The sequence below is a fragment of the Eretmochelys imbricata genome, chromosome 8 (genome assembly GCF_965152235.1).
Source record: "Eretmochelys imbricata isolate rEreImb1 chromosome 8, rEreImb1.hap1, whole genome shotgun sequence".
NCBI lineage: Eukaryota > Metazoa > Chordata > Testudines > Cheloniidae > Eretmochelys > Eretmochelys imbricata.
Genome location: NC_135579.1, coordinates 53,815,808 through 53,837,986, shown reverse-complemented (window position 1 = coordinate 53,837,986; position 22,179 = coordinate 53,815,808). Strand labels below are relative to the sequence as shown.

At 47.2% G+C, this 22,179-nt stretch overlaps 1 protein-coding gene across 3 annotated transcripts in view; it reads right to left on the bottom strand.

The window, feature by feature from the left end:
* The window catches only part of CACNA1E (calcium voltage-gated channel subunit alpha1 E), a 225,220-nt gene that overhangs the window by 7,007 nt on the left and 196,034 nt on the right, over positions 1-22,179 (bottom strand). For 2 of the 3 annotated variants that reach the window (XM_077823464.1, XM_077823465.1), the window contains 6 exons: positions 14,505-14,601; positions 12,571-12,676; positions 8,887-8,994; positions 8,202-8,302; positions 7,680-7,786; positions 3,415-3,523 (listed from right to left, as the gene is read on the bottom strand). In XM_077823464.1, coding sequence (XP_077679590.1) covers positions 3,415-3,523; positions 7,680-7,786; positions 8,202-8,302; positions 8,887-8,994; positions 12,571-12,676; positions 14,505-14,601 — 628 coding nt within the window. Of the gene's footprint in view, positions 1-894; positions 1,024-3,414; positions 3,524-7,679; positions 7,787-8,201; positions 8,303-8,886; positions 8,995-12,570; positions 12,677-14,504; positions 14,602-22,179 lie in introns of all 3 variants that reach the window. The other variant, XM_077823463.1, reaches the window with a different exon arrangement.

Genomic DNA, 22,179 nt, shown 5'->3' with positions numbered 1-22,179 from the left:
CCACTCCCCAAAGGGCCACTGTAGACAAGCAATGTGGATTTAACCCAAAGAAAGTACTAGGAACATTGCATCCCACCCCCTTTGGCATGGAAGGGCCTGTTGATACTGTCCCCACTACTGAAGAAATATGAGGTCCTGATACTCCGTGCCAAAGGGTTATGAAAACAACCAGAGAAAAGCTTTCATGTCTCGGTCAAAACAGAATACGAGACAAACAGACAGGAAAACCAGGCAGGCAGACAAACAAAGAGATGGAGCATGGCCTGGACTGATCAGGACAGACTACCCAGGGCCAGACACATGTGCATATGTTTGGGGACAACGGCAGAAGAAGGAAAGAAGAAATTGGGTAATTGTCAGTACAAATGTTTGTCAGGTGGGGAGGGATACTTTGAAAGTGTTGCATGTTGAATGAAACACCAATGAACCAGTCCTGCTGAACAACAATGGGGGTGGGCTAGGGGGAACAGAAGGATGGTCCAGTGGCTTGGGTTCTATCTTGGGAGATCCTGGTTCCATTCCCTGTTTCACCACAGGCTTCCTGTGTGACCTTGGGCAAGTCTCTCTGTGCCTCAGTTCACCATCTGTACAATGGGGATAATAGCATCACCCTCCCAGGGGTGTTGTGAGGGTAACTACAGTACGGACTGTGGGGTGCTCAGGTACAGTAGGAATGGGGGCCATGTCAGCACCTAAGATAGACAGTTTCCCAATGCCCTCCAGATAGAGACCCACCGGAAAAGCACTAGCGATACCTGGCACACTGCAGTAGGGCCTGGCAGTGCAGCATTAAACACATCACAGGGAAAAATATGGGTTCTCTTTTCATATCAGATAGCTACAGCCATGTACTTCCACTTCTGCTTGTCCGGCTACGGTTTTGTTTGGTGTTACCTGGGGATCCACAGTCAGGCGTGGCATGGAGGAGGCCCTCCCAGATACAGCGCGCTCCTGAGTGTCCACGGGGAGATAGTTGCCACGGTTAGAGGGCTGCACGCTTTGAAACTCTCTAACCTCTGGCTCCTGGAAATAAACACACAGCCAAGCTCGTGGGATTTTGTTTGATTAGGTCACCACTCCTCTCCTGCCAGTGTCTGTGCTCCTGTCGGACTGGGAACCACTTGACAGGAAGGGAACCTGCCTCTTTCAAATCTCAGGACCAGAGTGCAGTTTTTTGGTTGGCCAAACACTGAGAATGGCTGGATTTGGTATTAATAGCCGTTTCAGTCTCAGGCTCCATTACAGAGACCCAGCTCACAGGTTCCTGCGCTGGCTGACACCCAGGTAAACTTCACTACTTTTTTATTTTAGCAATGAGAGAAGGAAAACCAAGACTGATTTTTCTAGCTCCCTGGAATATCTACCCTTCTGCTGCTTAGTTTTCTTTTATTTCCTTTTTTTAAGCTTGCAGAATCTTCTACGTTTTGATTTTCTAAAAGATTTTTCCAGTCATGTCCAAGTTAAATGAATCAATGTCACATTTGTATATTTTGGTTAATTTCTGGCTTTAAAAATCTCTTTTGTTTTGGTCAAAGAGGAAAAACGGAAGCAAGTGCTACTATTTTGGGTTGCCAGGAAGTGACATCAGATAGATGTGGGTCATCATCAGGAAGTGACAATAGAAGGGATGAATTCAGAGACCCCCTCCTTCATAGCCAGCAGTCTCCACAAGAGGTTGATCAGGCAGTTTCCATTTTTGGCTGAAGGGCTGAATTGTATGGAGAGGTGCCGTGTATGTGATACAGAATTCACAGAGATAGTGCTACAAACTCTGAGAAGCATACAAATCAGACTGGAAATGTACAGTGATACAATACTGCAGTCCAACAAGTGTAAGGGTGGTGCCCAATGCACACACGTGGACATATATACACATACACAGACACTAGTGCTGCTGACTGGAATGTGGGCATATGTGTATGTTCACGTTTGTGCAACACAGTTCAACAGTTCAGTTTCGATAATGGACACCAGCACTGACAACAAGATGAACACGAATCCCAAAGCAGCCGATACATCGTTCAGCACAGGGTACCCACTGAAATGAGTATTTAATAAAAGGAATCGACCTGTGAAGAAAAGGATAGTTTACTGCATTATATCAATCCATTGTACTACAGCATCACAAAGTCTTAGAGCACCTCCCAGTCTGTGATATTTCCTGTGCACTCATGTTCTGGGCCCAGAAACAGAGAGAGGAGGAACACTGGGCTGCTCAGATGTTCTTTAGAAACATAGTTAAACAGCACCAGGCACATGGCATCCTTAGTAGCTCTGATTAACATGTCGGGCCAGATCTTCAGCTGCTGTAAACTTGCATAGCTCCAATGGAGTCCTGCTGATTTACACCAGCTGGCCATCTGGGTCTACCTGTCAATATGTGGTGTGTGTACATTTTGCATCTCCACACTCCCTACACACCAGGCTTGTGCACGATCTGAAACATACCAAGATGGGCTCGGAACGCTTGTGCATGCTCAGTACAGCCGTACACACTTGGGCTCTCTTTCTCCCAAAAGACTACTGGACCATTTGTCAAGTAGCCAGAGGAGCCCATGCACTATACATGGGGGAGGAAGCAGGGCCCTTAGAGTGCTGCATGCGTGAAGAGCCAGCTGAAGCCCACCTGCCTTACAATGGAAGGACTCAAAGGTTAAAACCATGTTAAAAGCAATTTTAGAGAAGGATCTAGCATGAAATGGGTTTCCATATTCCTTTTATGTAGGGCCATCCTGGTGTGACCTATTTTAGGACTGGACCCAAACCCCACTGAAATCAATGAATGGAAATACTCTCACTGACTGCAGTGGGCTTTGGATCAGGCCCTTAGACAGGAATACGTCTTAATTTGTTACAGTGGGTTCCAAAAAATAGTTAAGAGATCAGTGTTCTCCCTCTTTTGCTCCTGCTATTGATCCCCTATTGGCAGAAGCCGGCACATCGTGACCTTACATTGTCAGTGACAAGAGATCCACACTTCCCACTGCCAAGCAGGAGGATGCTGTCAAAGAATTTGTTTCCCAAAATCAGGGTAGGGGTAGGGGAGTGGGAGGGGATGGAGGGAAGAAGTAGCAAGAGGGTTGGTATTATTGCTTGGACCAGTGGTTCTCCACCTGTGGCCCACAGGCTGCTTGCGGCCCAATCAGCACAGAGTTTCAGCCCATGTGACATGCTCAGGGCCATATAGGTAGTACTGGATGTAGTATAACACATTGTGGGCTGTATATGTGGTCCACAATGGAAACAGGTTGAGAACCATGGATCCAAGAAGGTTTTTGAGCGGTGTGCATGTGTGTGGGACCGCCCACGCCCGCAGGTTGGGGCAATAAAATTGGAACTACCTTTTGGAAACAGAGCAGGGCAGTGGTGCTGAGACCATAAAGGAACTACATTAAAGGTAGGGCATTGGTTTACCAGAGATTGCTGCTCCTGGAACTGCCCATGTGTCGAATCCATACAAGCCAGTTGGAATATCTCTTGAGGAGAGAGTGGACTCAGCGACGGGTATCCACTCCGGCTGCTCCTGCAAAGATATTCCAACTTCAGAGAGACAGAGAGAGAGAACAAATCTTCATGCTGCGATCACTGACAGCCTCTCTGACTTAAACCTCTAAAAGAGAAAAAGGCGACCTCATTTCACTCAGCACTGCATTCTCAAAGTTCTCCTGGCTAAAGGCGCTCCTTTGGTGGGTACGCTGTGAATTGAAATTAACAACTTCTCATCTCCCATACAAACTTCAACCTGGCATTCCTGAGTACTGTCCTGACAACTGGCACTTCACTGAAAAGGGACACCCGCTGTGCCACCTGCAATGTGGGAGCACAGTGACAGTTCCAAAATGAGCCTCCACCTGGCGGTCATGCTTGGCTGACAATCACAAGAGCTCTACTGTTCCTAGATTGACATTTTGTTTCTCTGTGAAGCAGTCCAGTTCTTTTGCAGCTAACGGTGGTGCAGTAGTACAGGGATGGCTTCCCCAGGGATGCCTGCGATTATGGGGATGGCATTACTAATGTGACATGCACGTGCCTGGTGGCTGCACTGTCTCTGAAGAACAGGGTGTTGTGCCACTCATGACAGAAGTGTCAGTCATGTTCAAGCATTATTGATTTTTTCTTTTCCTCTTTTAAAATTTTTTCAGGTGAATTTAGAGTTGGCGAAAGCTACTAGATTCCCAGACTGAAGTGCACACTGACTTTCAGAAACGGTACAGCAAGAGTAGAGTCAGGGCAAGCTTCCTCATACTGTGCTGCAATGGCCCTCAACTCTGACCGAGAGGGACCACCTCTAGGGACGAGAGGGTAACACAGTCTTTATGCCACATTTCTCATTTGTCCCTTGGCCTCTCTGCTGAGACTGATACAGTTGCCACCGGCTATGGTGGTGCTTGCCTACTGGGAGAATGGTTGAGACCATGTGCTCACTTCACATGAGCCAAACAGCAATCAGAAGGCAAGGACTTAGAATCCTAGAAATTTAGGGATAGAAAGGACCTTGAGAAGTCATCAAGTCTAGCCCTCTACACTGTGGCAGGACCAAGTAAACCTAGATCATCCCTGACAGGTGTTTGTCCAACTGGTTTTTAAAAACTTCCAATGATGGGGATTCCATGACCTTCCTTGGTGGCTATTCCAGAGCTTAACTACCCTTAGAAAGTTTTCCCTAATATCTAACCTAAATCTCCCTTGCTGCAGATTAAGCTCATTACATCTTGTCCTACCTTCCATGAACATGGAGAACAACTGATCACCAGACTCTTTATAACAGCTCTTAAGATATTGGAAGACTGTTATCAGGTCCCCGCTTTAGTCTTCTTTTCTCCAGACTAACCATGGCCAGATTTTTCAACCTTTCCTCATAGTCATGTTTACTAAACCTTTTATCATTTTTGTTGCTCTCCTCTGGACTTTTTCCAATTTGTCCATATCCTTCCTAAATTGTGGCACCCAGAACTGCACACAGTACCCCAGCTGGGGCCTCACCTGTGCCAAGTAGAACTGAACAATTACTTCCTGTGTCTTACAGACAACATGCCTCTTGTTACACTCCAGAATTATATTAGCCTTTTTTGAAGCTGTATCACATTGACTCGTATTCAGTTCGTGGTCCACTATAACCCCCAGATCTTTTTCAGCAGTACTACCACCTAGACAATGATTCCCCATTTTGTGTATTTGATTTTTCCTTCCTAAGTGAAGAACTTACTGAATTTCATTTTGTTGAATTCAGACCAATTCTCCAATTTGTCAATTTTGAATTTTAACCTGTCCTCCAAAGTGATTACAACTGCTCCCAGCTTGGTGTCATCTGCAAATTTTATAAGCATGCTCTCTACTCTGTTATCCAAGTCATTAATCAAAATATTGAATAGTACCGGACTACGGACTGACCCCTGTGGGAATACACCCTCCCAATGTAACAGCAAGCCATTGATAACTACTCTATGAGTATGGTCTTTCAACCAGTTGTGCACCCACCTTATAGTAAATTCATTTAGACCACATTTCCCTAGTTTGCTTATGAGAATTTCACGTGGGGACTGTGTCAAAAGCCTTACTAAAATAAAGGTAATATCATGTCTACTGCTTCTCCTCATCCACTAGGTCAGTTGTCCTATCAAAGAAGGAAATTAAGTCGGTGTGACATAATTTGTACTTGACAAATCCATGCTTACTATTACTTCCAACCCTATCATCTTCCAGGTACCTACAAACTGATTGTTTAATAATTTGCTCCAGTATCTTTCCAGGTATTGAAGTTAGGCTGATTGGTCTATACTTCCCTGGGTCCTCCTTGTTCCCCTTTTTAAAGATAGGCACTATGTTTGCCCTTCTCCAGTCTTCTGGGACCTCCCCTGCCCTCCAAGAATTCTCAAAGATAATTGCTAATGGCTCCAAGATTGGGTCAGCCAGTTCCTTAAGAACCCGAAGATGAGTTTCATCAGGCCCTGCTGACTTGAACACATCTAACTTATCCAAACATTCTTTAACCTGCTCTTTCCCTATTGTGGCTTGTGTTCCTTCCCCTGCTTGTCAGTATTACTTGTGTTGAGTATCTGGTCATCATTCACCTTTTTCGTGGAGACTAAAGCAAAACAGGCATTAAGCACCTCAGCTTTCTTCATGTCATCAGTTATTAGCTCTCTTTCCCCACTAAGTAGAGGGCCCACACTTTCCTTTGTCTTTCTCGTGCTCCTAATTTATGTAAAGAACCTCTTCTTATTGCTTTTATGTCCTTTCTTCATGTAACTCATTTGTGCCTTAGCCTTTCTGATTTTGTCCCTACATGCTTGTGCTGTTCTTCTGTACTTCTCCTTATCATTTTGACCATGTTTCCACTTTCTGTAGGATTCCTTTTTGATTTTCAGGTAATTAAAGAGCACCTGATGGAGCCATATTGGCCTCTTCCTATCTTCCCTTTGCATCGGAATAGTTTTGACTTATAGTCACTACTAATCTTGACCTGGTTTTAAACTAGGGACCTTGAAGTGAAAAGCTCATTATCTCTTTACCAGTCCCAGGCGCATACTAGTCCTACTTGATCGTACTGCTGGTTGTTCTGCTAATGCCATGCTGGGTTTTCAGTGCTGTCTACATAGAGCTTAGTGAAATTTGTCTGCTGAAAAAATGCAGATTTGGGACAACTGAAACTATTTGCAAATTCATGGTGATTTCGGCAAATGATTTTGGCCCAAGTGAAAAAAGAAAATAAGTTTGAAAATGTAAGAACGACATTATCAATACACAACTTCTGAATTTTTTTTGACAAGATTCAAAAGGGCAACAGTGGGACAACTGCAGACTGAGTGCACCCCACTTCAAAATCGCTTATACCTTGGGGGGTAGGCAGTCACCCAGGAGACCTGGGTTCAAGGCCCTGTCCCTGAATGATTCACACTTGAGTCTACCACATCCCCGGTAAGTGCTCTAACCACGAGGATATTGGGTGTATGGGGGGGGGGCTCTTCCTCCTTATTTTCTGTGACTCTAGACCAATGGTTTTCAAACTTTTTGTACTGGTGACCCCTTTCAAACAGAAAGTCTCTGAGTATGACCCCTCTCCCCCTTAAAAATTAAAAATGGGGGGGGGGAATTTAATTTAATGAGGGCTTGAGGCTGTCAGCTCCATGGAGTTGACAGCTCGCAACCCCCATGTAACCATTTTGTGACTCCCTGAGGGGGTCATGACCCCCCGTTTGAGAACCCCTGCTCTAGACCTTCATTTCCTTTGCTCTTATTAAAAGGATCCAAAATGAAACATTTGAGAAGTTTCCCAACTTTTTCAATTCATTGAAAAGTCCGAGACATTTCAGGTTTGGTGCGTGAATGGAAATATTTTTCCAGTTTTTTGGAACTGCCAACGAACTGAAAAAACAGTTATTCTCACAATTCTATGTCTATGTGGCTGGATACATGTTGATGCTGTCCATGGGCTGAAATGCGGCTCTTTGTGGTCCTTTGGTAACACTAATGAAAACACACCAGAAACTCATACTTCTGGACTCATCCTACAATGATCGAGATGTTTCTGCTGACCACCAGGATTTCCTTTTCCCCTGGGCTCTGCCTACTACCCCTATCTGAACCTCCAGTGCCATTCATTCAGGAAATAAAATAATGTCTGTAGGAACAGAAATACCAGAGCAGATATTCTACAGATATTTAAGGGCTATACTTACAGGCCTGAAAGGGTGTCCTGCTGGACGTAAGGCAAAGCTTTGGCATTAGAAAGGATCTCTGGAGGCAGAGATGAAGGCTCCATGCGCTGGAACATAGGGGCGTTTTTCTGTAATAAAAAATAAACAGACTGAGTCTGTTTAAAGTGCAAAACATTTCTGCTGCATAAAAAAGAAATCCCTTGTACAGAAGGTTAAAAGCATGACAATGCTCCCCCTTTCTGAATCCATCTTCTATCTGTCTAGTATAACCTCTACACTGCTACGAATACATTTGCTTTAAATCACTCACCTCTTCTTTTACCTGTCATCTCCTTCACTCACCCATCCCTTAAATCTTCAGATGGTCACTGTCTTAGTGCTGTGCCAGCCACTTGCTGCCAGCAGGTCGAGAATCTGTGTGTGGTCAGCATCTTGTCTGAAGGCCACATTGATACAGAACCCTCGCTCTGAAGGCAGTGTGAGCTCTCCGCTCTCCCCACAGCCAAAAAGCACCAGCCAACTCTTGCAGTGGTTGAACCTCACCTGTTCCTCCAGCTGCTGCTTCTGCTTCTTTGCTTTGCTCTGCTTATAGTAGTCCATGATCATCATGGCTGCATATATTTTGCCCACCGTCAGGTCAGAAGCTGCAAGCGTAAGGGGAATACTTTTATGTTAGCAGAATCAATAGGTGGGAAGGTCTGAAGACTCTATTGCCCACCCCTTTGCGATCTCATGATACCCATCTTACTCTTCTGATCCTTAAAAGACAAACTCTGTTCACTGCTCCAGAAGAAATGGAATTAAAAGACCAAGCATTGTGGGTGGAAATCCCTCCAGATTTAGGACAGTGTGGAGGTGGACAGCTTAGAATCACAGTAATGAAACATTGGAGATATGCAGCCTCATCAGGCAGTTGCTGTAACACCATCAACAGAAAGGGGGAACAAACAATCCTCTCCCCCCCCACACACATAAGGGTCAGAGGATCCCCCTGATCAAAGGGGTTTGATCTGAGAAGATCACTGCATGCTATTTATTTTCCAAGCGGATCCAGGGTATTGGGGTGGAGCAAGGAGAAATTTTGCTCGTGTTAGAGAAAATCTCCTCTGGGCTTCTCCTTAAGCAACGTGCTGCTATTGCCATGTTTCTGTTCCCCTTGCGGGAGATGCCTCCCGCACCCTGGCATTGTGAGAAGTTGGCAGCAATGATGCAGAAGGAGGAGACTCACTTTTTGGCAGGGGCACTAGTACATCCAACATCTTCTGGGACAGGTGAGGCCAGATGGCCAGAATCTCCTTTTGCAGCTTTGAATCCAACTGCTGCCAGTCTGCACCACCTGGAACAGAGAGATAGAATGGGTCCTCAAGACTACCGATACGATGGGCTGCAGGGAGGACGGGAGGTCCTTATGGGTATGTCTACACTGAACATAAGAATGGCCATACTGGGTGAGTCCAATGGTCCATCTAGCCCAGTGTCCTGTCTTCTGACAGTGGCCAGTGCCAGGTGCTTCAGAGGGAATGAACAGAACAGGCAGTCATTGAGTGATCCACCCCCTGTTGTCCACTCCTAGCTTCTCACAATCAGAAGCTAGGGCCACCCAGAGCTTGGGGTTGCATCCCTGACCGTCTTGGCTAATAGTCATTGTTACATATATCCTCCATGAACTGATCTAATTCTTTTTTGAACCCAGTTATACTTTCGGTCTTCACAACATCCCCTGGCCATGAGTTCCACAGGTTGACCATGCGTTGTGGGAAGGAGTACGTCCTTTTGTTTTAAACCTGTTGTCTATTAATTTCATTGGGTGACCCCTGGTTCTTGTGTTATATGAAGGAGTAAATAATACTTCCCTATTCATTTTCTTCACACTATTCATGATTTTGTAGACTCTATCATATCCCCACTTAGTCATCTCTTTTTCAAGCCAGACAGTCCCAGTCTTTTCAATCTCTCTTCACATGGAAGCTGTTCCATACCCTTTTTCATTTTTGTTGCCCTCCTCTGTACATTTTCCAATTCTAATGTATCCTTTTTGAGATGGGATGACCAGAACTGCATGCAGTATTCAAGGTGTGGGCATACCATGGATTGAAATAGTGGCATTATATTTTCTGTCTTATTATCTATCCCTTTCCTAATGGTTCCTAATGTTCTGTTAGCTTTTTTGACTGCTACTGCCACTAAAAACTCATGGCCAGCCCATGCCAGCTGACTCAGGCTGATGAGACTTGGGCTAACGGGCTGTTTAATTCAGTGTAAACGTTTGGGCTCAGGCTGAAGCCTGGGCTCTAGGACGCTGCGAGGTGGGAGGCTCCCAGAGCTCGGGCTACAGCCCAAGCCCAAATGTCTACACAGCAGTTAAACAGCCCCTTGCCCCAAGCCTGAGTCAGCTGGCGGGGGCCAGCTGCTGGTGTCCAGCTGCAGTGTAGACATACCCTATAAGTCCAGCTCCATGCCCTGGGCATAGCTGAACGTAATCCTTTCCTTCTCTAAAGTTAAGATGGATTTGCTTTTAAATGATATGGCACCATGCAGCCATAATTGAGAGAAAGAGCCACTACCAAGTGGCAACTCTGAATGGGAACATCCAATGGCATAAAGTGCTAGAAGGGAAATCAAATCCACATAAAAGCCTTTCACCCAGTGCAGATCTCCCTCCCTCCATCCCCCACACACCTGCTGCTAGCCCACTGTCTCTTCCTTTAAACTAAGTGCTGGTGAAAGGCATTGACAACCCGGGAGAACAAGGGTAACCCAGGTGTGATGTTACTGACATAACCTGCAACCATATAGATCATTGTTGCAACCACTGTATGTATTTGCAGCAAATATTGTACAAAGATTGCCATGTAAGGTGTCTACTGAAAGGTTGTGATTTGCTGATTATGATTGTGCTGTCTGTATGTGTGTATCATTTTTGTATTTAAAGTTATAAGTTTTGGCTCTATACTGTCTGTATTTCAAACTTGTGCTGTGCTTCTGGGTGACACCCCAGAAAGTTTAGCATCAGCACTGCCTAGCCTGCTTGATGGCCCATTAAGGGCCATCAGCTATACAACTGACCCACTGAAAGAAGGCAGATATACCTTATGACTCAGCAACGCATGCAGAGACATGCCTATGGACAGAACTCTAAGGTTTTTTCATGCCATGTACTGGAATGCTTGTCTTTGGAACAAAGAAAGAAAGGCCACATAACAAAAGACTATAAAAGGCTGCTGCATCTCCTCCATCTTGTCTTCAATCCTGCTTCTTGCCTCTCAAGGGACTTTGCTACAAACTGACGCTATGAACAAAGGACTGAATGACTCATCCCAACTGTGGATGTACTCCAGAAACTTGATTTGAACCTGCAATTTATTCCACCACTGCTACAAGCCTGAACCAAGAACTTTGCCATTACTGTATGTAATTGATTTCATTTAACCAATTCTAGCTCTCATCTATATCTTTTTCCTTTTATGAATAAACCTTTAGATTTTAGATTCTAAAGTATTGGCAACAGCATGATTTATGGGTAAGATCTGATTTGTATATTGACCTGGGTCTGGGGCTTGGTCCCTTGGGATTGGGAGAACCTTTTTTCTTTTACGGAGGTATTGGTTTTCTTAACCATTCATCCACATAATGAGTGGCACTGGTGGTGATACTGGGAAACTGGAGTGTCTAAGGGAATTGCTTGTGTGACTTATGGTTAGCCAGTGCAATAAAACCGAAGTCTTCTCTGTTTGGCTGATTTGGTTTGCCTTGGTGTGCAAAGGAACCCCAGCCTTGGACTGTAACTGCCCTGCTTTAAGCAATTTGTCCTGAATTGGTACTCTCCGTTGGGTACCACCAAAGCCAGCATCGTTACACCAGGCAGAGCCACTGCAAGCTTCCCTATATGGCCTTACCCACGGGCTTCACATTTCACCTGGTGCAGCCACCTCTGGGATGAGAAGCTAATTCCACCCCCCAGACCCATTCAGACCATGGCCTCTTAGCTGAGGCTGTCAAGAAGGGCGCCAGTTTGCTGGCGACATGGATACTTCTCCCATGGCCCCGTGGCTGAGGCCACCACTCCAGTTCACGTTCACACAGGCCACTGGACAGCTGTGAAATCGGGGTTGCTTTCAGTCTCTTACACCTGGCCCCCAAGAAACCCAGTACCATGCCCTGTCCATTGGACTTTCTACTTGTCTCTTGTCATGGACCAAGAATGGGCAGAGTATTGGAGTGAAGTAATTTCCACATCCTCATAAGGGTTATTTTAAATATTTCCCTTTCTAGGGGTCTCCCTCCAGGGCTCCACCCACTCTCCCCCACCTTTCAAGCTCCCACAGGCTGCTGAGCGCAGGGTGTGACTTCCACAGGCTCCTATGAATGCTGCTTTCTGCCCTTTGGGCAAAAGAGGTAGCTAGAGAACATCAGGTACTTGGGGTCGGTTTTTGTGATTCTCTTCTGCTAGGAGGAGGGGAGCTCTCCTCCTACATCTCTCCCTCTGGCTGTCATGGCCAGGAGATACATTCCTGCTTTCTGAGCACCACAGCTTCAAGTGGAAAGCTGCCCATCATGGAAGAGGGCAGCATCAGTACTTATGAGGAAAGCAGCTCCTTCTGGACCCGAAGATAGTTTCACACTGGAAAGGTTACAGAGCCAGCCGCAGACTGGGGTTGATTTCTCTCTTGCCTTCTCTTACTAGCAATTTCCTCCATCCCTGCATCTGACCCCAGAGCAATGATCCCACACTTTGCCCTTTGTGTCCCCGTGATGGCAGTACATATTGCTCAGCCTGCCAGAGGAAGCAGATAGGACTGAATGAACGGCCCCCTGCCCCTTGCCGATGTAATAAATAAATCAGCTCCACCACCCATCCCGCCGTCTGCACTGACCACTCCTGAATCCTTGTGCCGCTGCTCCCCACCCTCACCTTTAGCGATTTTGATGTCCAGTGCTGTTCGGATCAGCGCCATCAAGGTGGAGGTGAAATGGACCGTCATGTCCTCGGCCACAGGCATGTTCATCAGCACCAGCCTCTGCGCAAGAAAGAGAAAAAACAGCAGGCAAAAAACAATATCGAAAAACACATTGAGCAGGCAGGAGGGGAAAAAGCAAGAGAGCATGTAAAACAGCACAGGCAAAAAAAGAAGGGCAAGGATCAGCCCCTCCCTCCCATTCCAGCTCCTTCCACCCCCAATATTCCAGCTCACTGCCTTCCTATGCCTGTCATTTGGCTCTCCAGGACCCTATGCTACAGCCCAAGAGCAACCCCTTAGCCTGGGGGTGTTCCCTGTGCTTTCTGAAAGGACTCCTGAAAACTCAGGGATTCGGCTCTGGAAATTACTGAGGGGGAGACAGCCCCGGGGGATCGTTCCATCTCCTGCTTCACAGCAGCTTTGCAATCCAGCTTCTGCCTCATCCCCTGGGGACACCCCTAAACCATGGACACTTCTGATTGGCTGGCTTGCCTAGTATGCAACATCCTGGCGCCCCCTTTTTGAGTCTTTCAGAGATGACATTTGCTGGCATATGATCACACATGCATAGGATCCAACTTATCCAAGGGGGAGATAGAGAGAGGGCAGCTGGGGAGAGAGAGGAAGGCGACCAAGGCAGGAGAGGCAGGCCATGCTCCCTTCACCCAGAGTGGGACAAATCAAATGGCCAGATCCACTTTCCAGAGAGTATATTTTGCTCTGTGTATACATCAGGATTTCCCTCTCCCACACCGACCCACATCCATCCCATCCTTAGTGCTTCCTGCTGCATCATGCACAGCAGTTCTCCTGGGCACGTAGGTTCTCACCCAGCCACAACGCTAACAGGGGTGTACGTGGGAGCAAGAGAGAGTGCTTGTGCGAGTGTTAGCAGCTACAGAGGAATATGTGGGTGCAGAAGCTGTTGCTAGCTGGAACACCGCAGACACTATCAGCATTCAGTAGGGGAAGTCTAGAAGCCAAGTTCCTGGGAGATCCTCCAGTGGCTTTTGAACCAAGTATCCCAGCCCCTGATCTTAGAGTCTCCCTCGTAATTCTCTTTGAGTTTTGTCTCCAACAGGGTATCCGACTCTGCATACCTTTTTGGGCCAGCCTGCCCAGAGCTCAACATTGCATAGCTCCTGTCCCATTCACAGCTTCCTCCCACACCACACATCCCATGCAGCTGGCCAGCAGGTTCTAGAGTGCCTCCCAGAGGCAAGAGCAGAGGGCACTGCACCAGCAGAGCAATCAAAGGGTCAGTTAAAGATAGTCATTCTAGCACCCAAAGGTAAAAAGCCCCAGCTGGCAAAGGGATGGGACTCTCACCAGCTCAACCTCAGCATGGAGTGTTCTCTTTCCAGATTGCACGAGGTCTCCCTGGGGAACTAGTGCCAGGCTGGCACACCATGATCACTGCACGTCCAGGCCTACAGGAGGAACCCTCATAGCCTACCATCTTCTCATTTCAACATTTCTAAGTGAGCTGGGCTGGGAGCAGTATGGTTCAGGGTCATGTAGGTGATGGGACATCCTGGAGTTTCCTCCATCACTTGGAGGAGGCCTAGTTCCAGAGATCCCCTATCAATCCCACCTGGGGGGGCTGTCCAATTGTCTCTACTGCAAAGGGCCTGTATTATCCTTCCACTTCCCATCCTTATACTGAGTCAGATTTCCATCCTTTCCCATAATAGGAATGCTACATCCCTGGGTGTCCTGGTGAGTGTGTCAGACCCAAAACAGAGCTCTGTCAGAGTGGACAGTACCTCTCCTTATGGGGCATGTGATTTCTGATTAAATCAAACCAGGCTGGATCTTCCTGAGTATTCAACAGTTCCCCCTCCCCCTCAGCGCTAGCCCAGAAGGAAGGAAGGAAGGGTTGGTCTACCTTATAGGCCACTTTGGAGGGACATCTCTTGCCGAGGCCTAGCGGTGGTGACATGAGAGTCAGCATTTCATACATCTCAGTGTAATGGATGCGGCCACTGCTCATGGAGGAGGAAGGGGTGGATGGGAAAGATGGGGAGGAGGAGTAAGGGAGGGAGGGTGGAGGAGAGGAGAGGGAGGAAGATGCAGCGAGAGAGAGAGGAGAGGAGAAGAGGCATTCCCAGAGAGCAAAAACAAACAAACAAACAAAATAATAATACGGGAAACAGGAGAGAAAAAAACAAATGGACAAACAGGAAAAGAATAGGAAACCCGTTAATCAAGGCAAATCATACACAAGTGTCTGTCCTGATGAGGATTTATATCACTCCGCACACAGCCCCAGGAACGCCAGCTTAAACCACTTGCCTCTCCAGCTCTCTGCTGCTGGCTAGTTCTACTTTTCCCTGCAGTTTTGGCGTTCGCTTCCTAGTCTGAACCCACCCTGCCCACCCCTCCAAAATACAGTTGCTCCACAAGTCCCAGGGCTGTGTGCAAGTGGCATAAATCAGATATACGGCGCTGAAGCAATGGGTTATTTGGGATGTGGTGGCACATACCTCAGTGCCACAGAGGAACCAACAGTGTTGCATGGACTCTGCCGTTTCTTCCCTTTCTGTGTCCCAGGCACTATGTCAAAATGTCACATAACCCATGGCTGGAACGTCGTGTATCCCCATCTTGTAATGTCTATGCAATTGGGGGCAGCGTCTTGCATAGAAGGCAGTGGGCCAGGGTCATTTGTCAAAGGAAATATGCCCAGTTGCTTCCGTCTGGCCCTGTGGATGGAGCACTTTCCCACCATGCACCAGTGCAAAAGGCATGCTAGTGGCTGAGAAAAGAAAACCAGGAGGAAAGTTCTGCATGCCATGCTTCCGCCCCGGCTCTCTCCCACATGCTACTGCAAGTTCCACCAGGTTGGAGTTTAAAGAGTCTCAGCAGAGGCAGCTGTTTGGTCTTCCAAGATTGGAGCTCATTGGGATTCCCCCAAATGGAACAGTTACTAAGATTGCTTCCTTGATGGATTCCCACCTTGTGCTCCTCTGTTTGCAATGACCTGTCCAGATCTGTTGAGCTGAGGAACAGTATCACATATTTGTCATCTGATGGATTTCCTTTCTGGGACTGACCTCTCCCACAATGAGACATTTGGGCTGCACCTCTCTTCCTGCAAATACTGAAGGCAGTTCAGATAGGTCTCACAGGGCCCCCAGGCTTGGCCACTTCTCTTCTGCCCTTGCACCAGATGAATACTTCAACATCTAAATTGAAACACCAGATGGATAAATGTAAATGCTTAACAGTGACCGTATTAACTATACATATGGAGTGGGGAGGCAGCCATTACAGAGGCATCTGAAGAAGGTATCTCAGGTAGGGCTGACTGGGAGAGCGGTCAGTTCTAGAGAGGAAATTGTCAAGGAACAAACATTCCATTTAGGATCCTGACCTCTTTCCCAATCAGATGTAGCGAGCAATAAGGAAACATTAGTAGAGAGAGACAGATAAGGAGGACAGAGGAAGAATATTTCCTCTTCTCTAGTATTAGTCTAGTTTGGGAGCAGCAGCTTCCTCTTGAATGATGCTACCACTGAGGACTGGAGGTACAGGTTGCAGTGCTTTCTACAGGTCTTGCTGCATAACCTGGGGGCAGCTTTGCAGATTATCTCTGTAGCAGCTGATGCCCTTTCTGTCCAGGATGCCATCAAGGAATGTAATGAGTGAGCTCTGTCCCATCCTGGAATTGGCATATTAGTGTCTGCAGAGACTTCAGAAATGCAGCACTCGATCCAGCTGGCTATGGAGGATTTTGATGTGCTCAAGACCAGGCATTTAGGGCAAAAGTAAACAAATGAAGATGATGTTTCCTGAATGGGTCCATTCCATCTGGGTAAATTTTAGCAGTTCTTTTCACAGCTACCATGCACCCTGCTCCTCCCCGGAAGTGCGGAGCTTTTCACCAAAATGAAGGAAAAATGATTTCCTGTGAGGCGTGGAAGGAAGAGTTTACCTTGGTAATAAATGACTGATGTATGAGAGCTATGTTATCCTCACAGAACATGCTGTAAGCTTTGTGTCTTCTCAGAGCAAAATTTCACAGGCTTCTTATCAACACGACTGTGACCAGAAAACTTGTCTTTATGACAAGGAAGAACAGGGAAACCGGGGCCATCAACCCAAATGGGGTGGGTAATTGGCTTGTAGTACTGCGGGCAGATCCCAGACAGGCCTAAATGCTGGTTTGGATGGAAGGGACGTTGATCATCTGGCAATCCATCAGTAATTGGACATGTCTGCTTTTATAGCACTGTTTATGATGAGATGCAAAATGTGATGGGTGGAGGGTCTTAGGCTCAATTCTTGGCTGACCTATAAGAAATCCAGGACAGGCATGCCTTGTTTCCCAACTAACATCGCTAAGAGGATCCTGTTTGTATGCTCTGCATAAACGGAAAGGGCAGAAAGCCTGCAGGGGGCTGGGAGATTATACATGGCCTTGCACTGCCCATCTTGGTTAGAAATTACTGTTCAACATCCAAAGTGTCAGGCTCAGATAGTCTGGGCTGTGATGCAGGAGTGGATTCGTTCAGATGGGACCAGTCTGTTGGGAAGGTGAATTGCAGGTCTCTGTGACTGCTCTACTAGGGCTGAACCATGGTGACAATCTTGGACAATTTGTGGCGAGAATGACCATAACTTCCACCTTTTTAAAAATAATCTTTTAATCTCTCTTCCTAGTAGTAGTAGAAGGGAAGTGGGTGGCACAAAGAAGCAGATTTGGCTAAACAGTGAGTCAGAGCTTCCGTTCCCAGCAATCTCTGGTCTGTGTTGCTGATGAAGAGCTTTGCTTTCATGTTCTGACTGAATGTAAATAGGTCCCCTGGGGGAACCTAGCTCGTTGGATCTCAGCTAGAATACTTCTCGTTTCAGTGACCACTTTGATGTGTCTATCTGCTGATGGCCTAGCCAGACAGCTTTTGTATTCAGTGTCCATTTTTGTGCACTGTCCTGAAGGAGGCCAAGCAACATTCTGCCCAGGAGACTATCTCCATCACTTTGGCATTTAGACCTGCCTTCTTGTGGATTTATGCATGGCACAGCCATTGTCCCATCTGAACGAATCAGAGCATGCTCCTTCTTCACCTCTTCTGAGTCATCAAGAGCCTGATCGCTCTTTTCTCTTTGATCCTAAATATGTTCCTTGTGCCCCGTGGGTCCCAAGCATGCTCCTCAAGCTAAAAGGCTGGTGTTTGTAGTCAGAATTTTTGGATGTGGATTGTGGAGGAAGAATGGTACCATCATGTGTGCTTCCTGTTTTCATCAATTGTGGGTGGCACCTCTCCTTTCCTTTGCATCTCTTGTTGGGAATGGTTCTAGGAAGTATTTAATTTGTGCTGGGGCTTGCCAGGGCTGAGCCCCAGCACCTCTCAGCTTGGCAGTTCATAGCCCCGGCACCCCTGGGCTTGCCGTGCCAGTTATGAAAGTCAAAACATTGCTTGAGTCCCAGCACTTAATTGCTTGAGCCCCAACCCCTCTTTCATTACAAATTAAGCACTGGTTCCAGACCTGCAATAGGAATCCCTGAAGCTCTTTCATGGGCACTCTTGCCCATTGAGTGATCTCTATATATAAGCCCAGAAGACTCAGTAGTTGCAGGTGAAGATGGATGGAAGATACTGGGTTCCTTGACACCATGGAGGTAGTGGAAGTTAGTGTCTCCATCCTGAATTTCACCACCTTCATTGACCAGTCCAGCCTCTAGAGCTCTAAGATAGCCCCACTCCTCCAGATTTTTATCTGACTATGAGGAATTGAGGGGAGAGTTCCAAGCAGTTTTCATGCTGAGAGACGGGCTGTTCTGTCCCTAGCTCTGGGACGTGAAAGATCTCCTTCAGGATGGATCAATGCTTCTCAGCATCTCTTGAAGTTGGAGAAGGACTAAAGAAGGGATGGGTAGGGGGAGAGTCTGGGGCTCCAAAGTATTCATACTGCGACTCTCTTCTGTATCTACCTGTCAACTAGACTCTCAAGCTTGAAAAGTGTAATGCCCATGAATCCACCTGCTATGAATTTAACTTCTTTAGCAGTGAATTCCCTTTGTCATAGTTCTGAGGAGGCTGATGCTTTTTAGAATGTTGCACCAAGACATTGTGGCTTTTGTGAAGTGGGTGGTTGTCAGTGAGACTCTTAGGGCCGCTGAAGAAGCTTAGAAGTCCCTTCTGATCATGTCTTCTATCTTCTTGTCTGCAGGGTATTTTGGGAAGAAAGAACCTCCAGCAAAAATTATCATGCCCTTTGCCAGGAAGGCCACTGCTGCATTGGCTGAAAGGAAGATGAAGACAGAGTCTTTAGTTTCTCAGCCCCTGTGGAATTTCAGGACTAACCAACCAAGCCTTTTGTCAGGAATCTCCCACTCTTTTCAAATGACTTTTGCAAAGGAGGGACAAAGGAACACACCAACTTTTCTTGTAATTCTGGACAGGAGAGATTTGCTCTTGGCTTTAGCCTATTCCCCATGGTTTCAAACATGCCCAGGGAAAGAACGTCTCTGCTTCTCTGGCAGAGGGCTATGTTGGGAAGAAAACAGTTCCCGTGGTGTGGAGAAGGAGCAGGTGAAGGAAGATGAGGATCTGGGATGCTTTCTGGCCTCTCTTGTGTTTTCTAGCCATTTTGCCTTTTGGAAGGAAGATTCTCAACCACATCAAAGATGAGTCTATTTTCTTCATTGGGGCTCAGCCCTTGGTGGGGTGGGAGGGGCTTCTGTAACTGATGAGGAAATGCTGGTATACATCTACCCTGAAAAAGCCAAGATCCCCCGCTTGAGAAGGAAAGTTGGAAAGCACGGCAGCCTCTTCACCATGTGAGTCCATTATCCACTTGAGCATAGGGGTGAAGCCTCTGGGGATTTTCCCTTTTGGACTGGACCAAAGGGGTTGAGGGACTTTTGTGCTATCCCCAAGGTCATTGAGGACCATCCAGCTTGTTGAGTTCCAGGCACTGAAGATGATTGACCCACACTCTTGTGACAGTATCCTGGGCTGATGGTGGGGGGATGGGGGTGGAGGTGGAGGCTACACCATGCCATCCAAACTCTGAACCCCCTTCCCTGGTGGAGTGAGGGACTGTAGACTGGGAACGATTGTGGCACAGAGCACCCCTCTTGCAACTCCCAAGAGAGTCTCCTCCCAAAAGGAGCAGCTCTGGTTCTTCTGCTTGCTCCACCTGACCTGTTCTGCCAAGTTGGGAGAGAATAAATGGGGAGAAGGAGGCTCAGAGGGTTGTCCTGTTCCAATGCAAAAATTTGGACCTCCTGAGGAAGAGGAGGCAGATGGGAGGAAGATTTTGCTCACTGCTGCCCCAAAACGAGCTTGAAAGATGGGACGGCAAAGGATCTGGCTGGGGTGCCGAGTGGCTGCTTTGTTTGCCCTGCCAGAGGCAGAGAATTTAGCACAAACAGTGGCAGTGTGTGGCCAAGACCCCCGTGGACAAGTCTGAATTGCTGCTGGAAGAGAGGCACAGCCCAGATGTCTTGGACTGGGGAGGGGGGGAGATCAGAATAAACCAGAAGCCATTGAGTCCAGCTGCTGGAGTCCCAATGGGTCACCTGCTCCATTGAGTTGTCATCTTTTTGCATCATGGCAAACCAAGAGCCGTGGTCCCCATTTGTCACCATTATGTGACAGCTCTTCATAGCCACTGTGCACCATGGTAGAAAACTGCAGTGTCCTGCGAGCTACCACAGCGACCGAACCTCTGAACAGGATTCCAGCGATTGATCAATGGGGTCTTTGCCTCGGTCACCTGCTTCGTTCTCCTTTCTAGTTTGCGCTCCCTCTTTCTGGTGACATTCCCGAACCCCTGGCTTTTATTCCTTCTCATCCTCATCCCCTAGTTGTAAACAACATTTGGTCTCCATTCATCACAGGAAAGAGTTCCCATTGGGACAGCTCTGTGATTCTTGGAATTAAAGGTGCCTTCTCTGTGCCACAGGCAACATTCACATGCTGCACAAGCGTTTTGGGAACTCCAGGGTTCTCTGCTTTAGGGAGGAAGGCAAGGGAATAAATTTGTCTAAATCCACATCAATGGGGCTCTAAGACGGATCCCCCTCCCCTGTACCCTAAGGTAACAGCTGCTGGTTCTGGGCGGGGTTGGACCTCTTTAAACTCGAAGGAAAGCAACGTGAGGGTTCCCTTGTGAGACGCAGTGGTGGTGGAGCAGAGGAGGGTGAAGGAGGGGTTAATGGTGCGTCCCGTTGCCAGGTTATGGCTGGGGACTGGGAGGCAAACCTTGCACGCCACCCTGTAGGGGCAGTTCTTTCCCAGGCCCAGAGGAGGCGAAATCACCCGTACTAATTTGTACATATCCTTATACGGGATCCTGCCGCTGTAAAGGAAGCACACGTGGGTTAATAGGACACTGAAATAACGGAGAAGAGGAAACGAGAGCTTAACCAGGGGTCAGAGACCCAGTTCAGGTCCATGTCTCTCTCTTTCTGGCTCCAACAGACCCAGACTGGAGAAGGCTGTGAAAAATCACCACTATATAAGCATAGCTACCACCTTCTCCACTCCAAAGGGGTTAGCACCCTCATTCTCATCCAAACTGGGGATTCCCCGTGGAAAGTCTTGCCCTAAAGGTGCACTAGCTCAGATACCCAAGGCCAAATAATGCCATATCGCAAGCCTACGACTGGTCAGAGTGATCTGAAATCCAAGGACATGATTGTACATGAGTACACAACTACTTGTTTAGGGTTCTAGGAATCTTTGCATTTTTATGGAGTTGCACCTAGTTATACCAGCAGAAAATTTGCCCTACATGGTCAGTTCATTATAGAAATCAGTTAATTAATCCTCACAATATTTCTATGAAATCAGTAGATGAGTATATTTTAACTCCATTTTACAGATAGGGAAACTGAGGCATGGAGAGTTAAAGTGACTTGCCCAAAGCCACACAGCTGTTCAGTGGCAGAGACCACTGAAGCCTCTCTGGCCACTATTAGAAAAGCCAGGGGGTGAAGCTGCTTTGTCTGTTATTTCCTCTGGTCCCGCCACACTTTTCTCCCATACCCTAGGTACTTTTCCATCACTGGCCAGAGATAACCCAACTTGTCTAGGCAAAACCATTCAGAACAGAGTGCAGGCAACTGGACAGAGTACATGGCATCCCTATGGGTCCCTTTATTTAATGTAGCTGGGGGCCTCTGATGACATTCATTTATTTATCTATCTATCCCCTTCTCAACACTTAGACCCGCAGCTCCATTCAGGTGACAGGACCCGCTCACATCTAGTGACCCTTCCCCACTCAGTGACGGGGATTAGAGCTGCCACCAATTTAAAAATTAGTCTAGAGCAGCTTGTTTCCTCCCGGTGTCTCCCATAATAACCGGCTAGACTCCATGACGAAACAGCATGGGCTCTCTTGCTTTGTGAGACTTGGGTGAGAGCAGGCACTGTACCACATTTGGAAAATGCCATCCACAGGGCCTGACAGCAGGTTCTTTCTTTGACTGGACTGAAGAACCCACGGTAGCACCCAGTTCCCAGGGCAAAGGGCACTATGAATTGCTGGTATCAAAACGTCACCCTTCCTAAACTTCTGAGGAGAGAATGAGCCTGCTTTGCGCT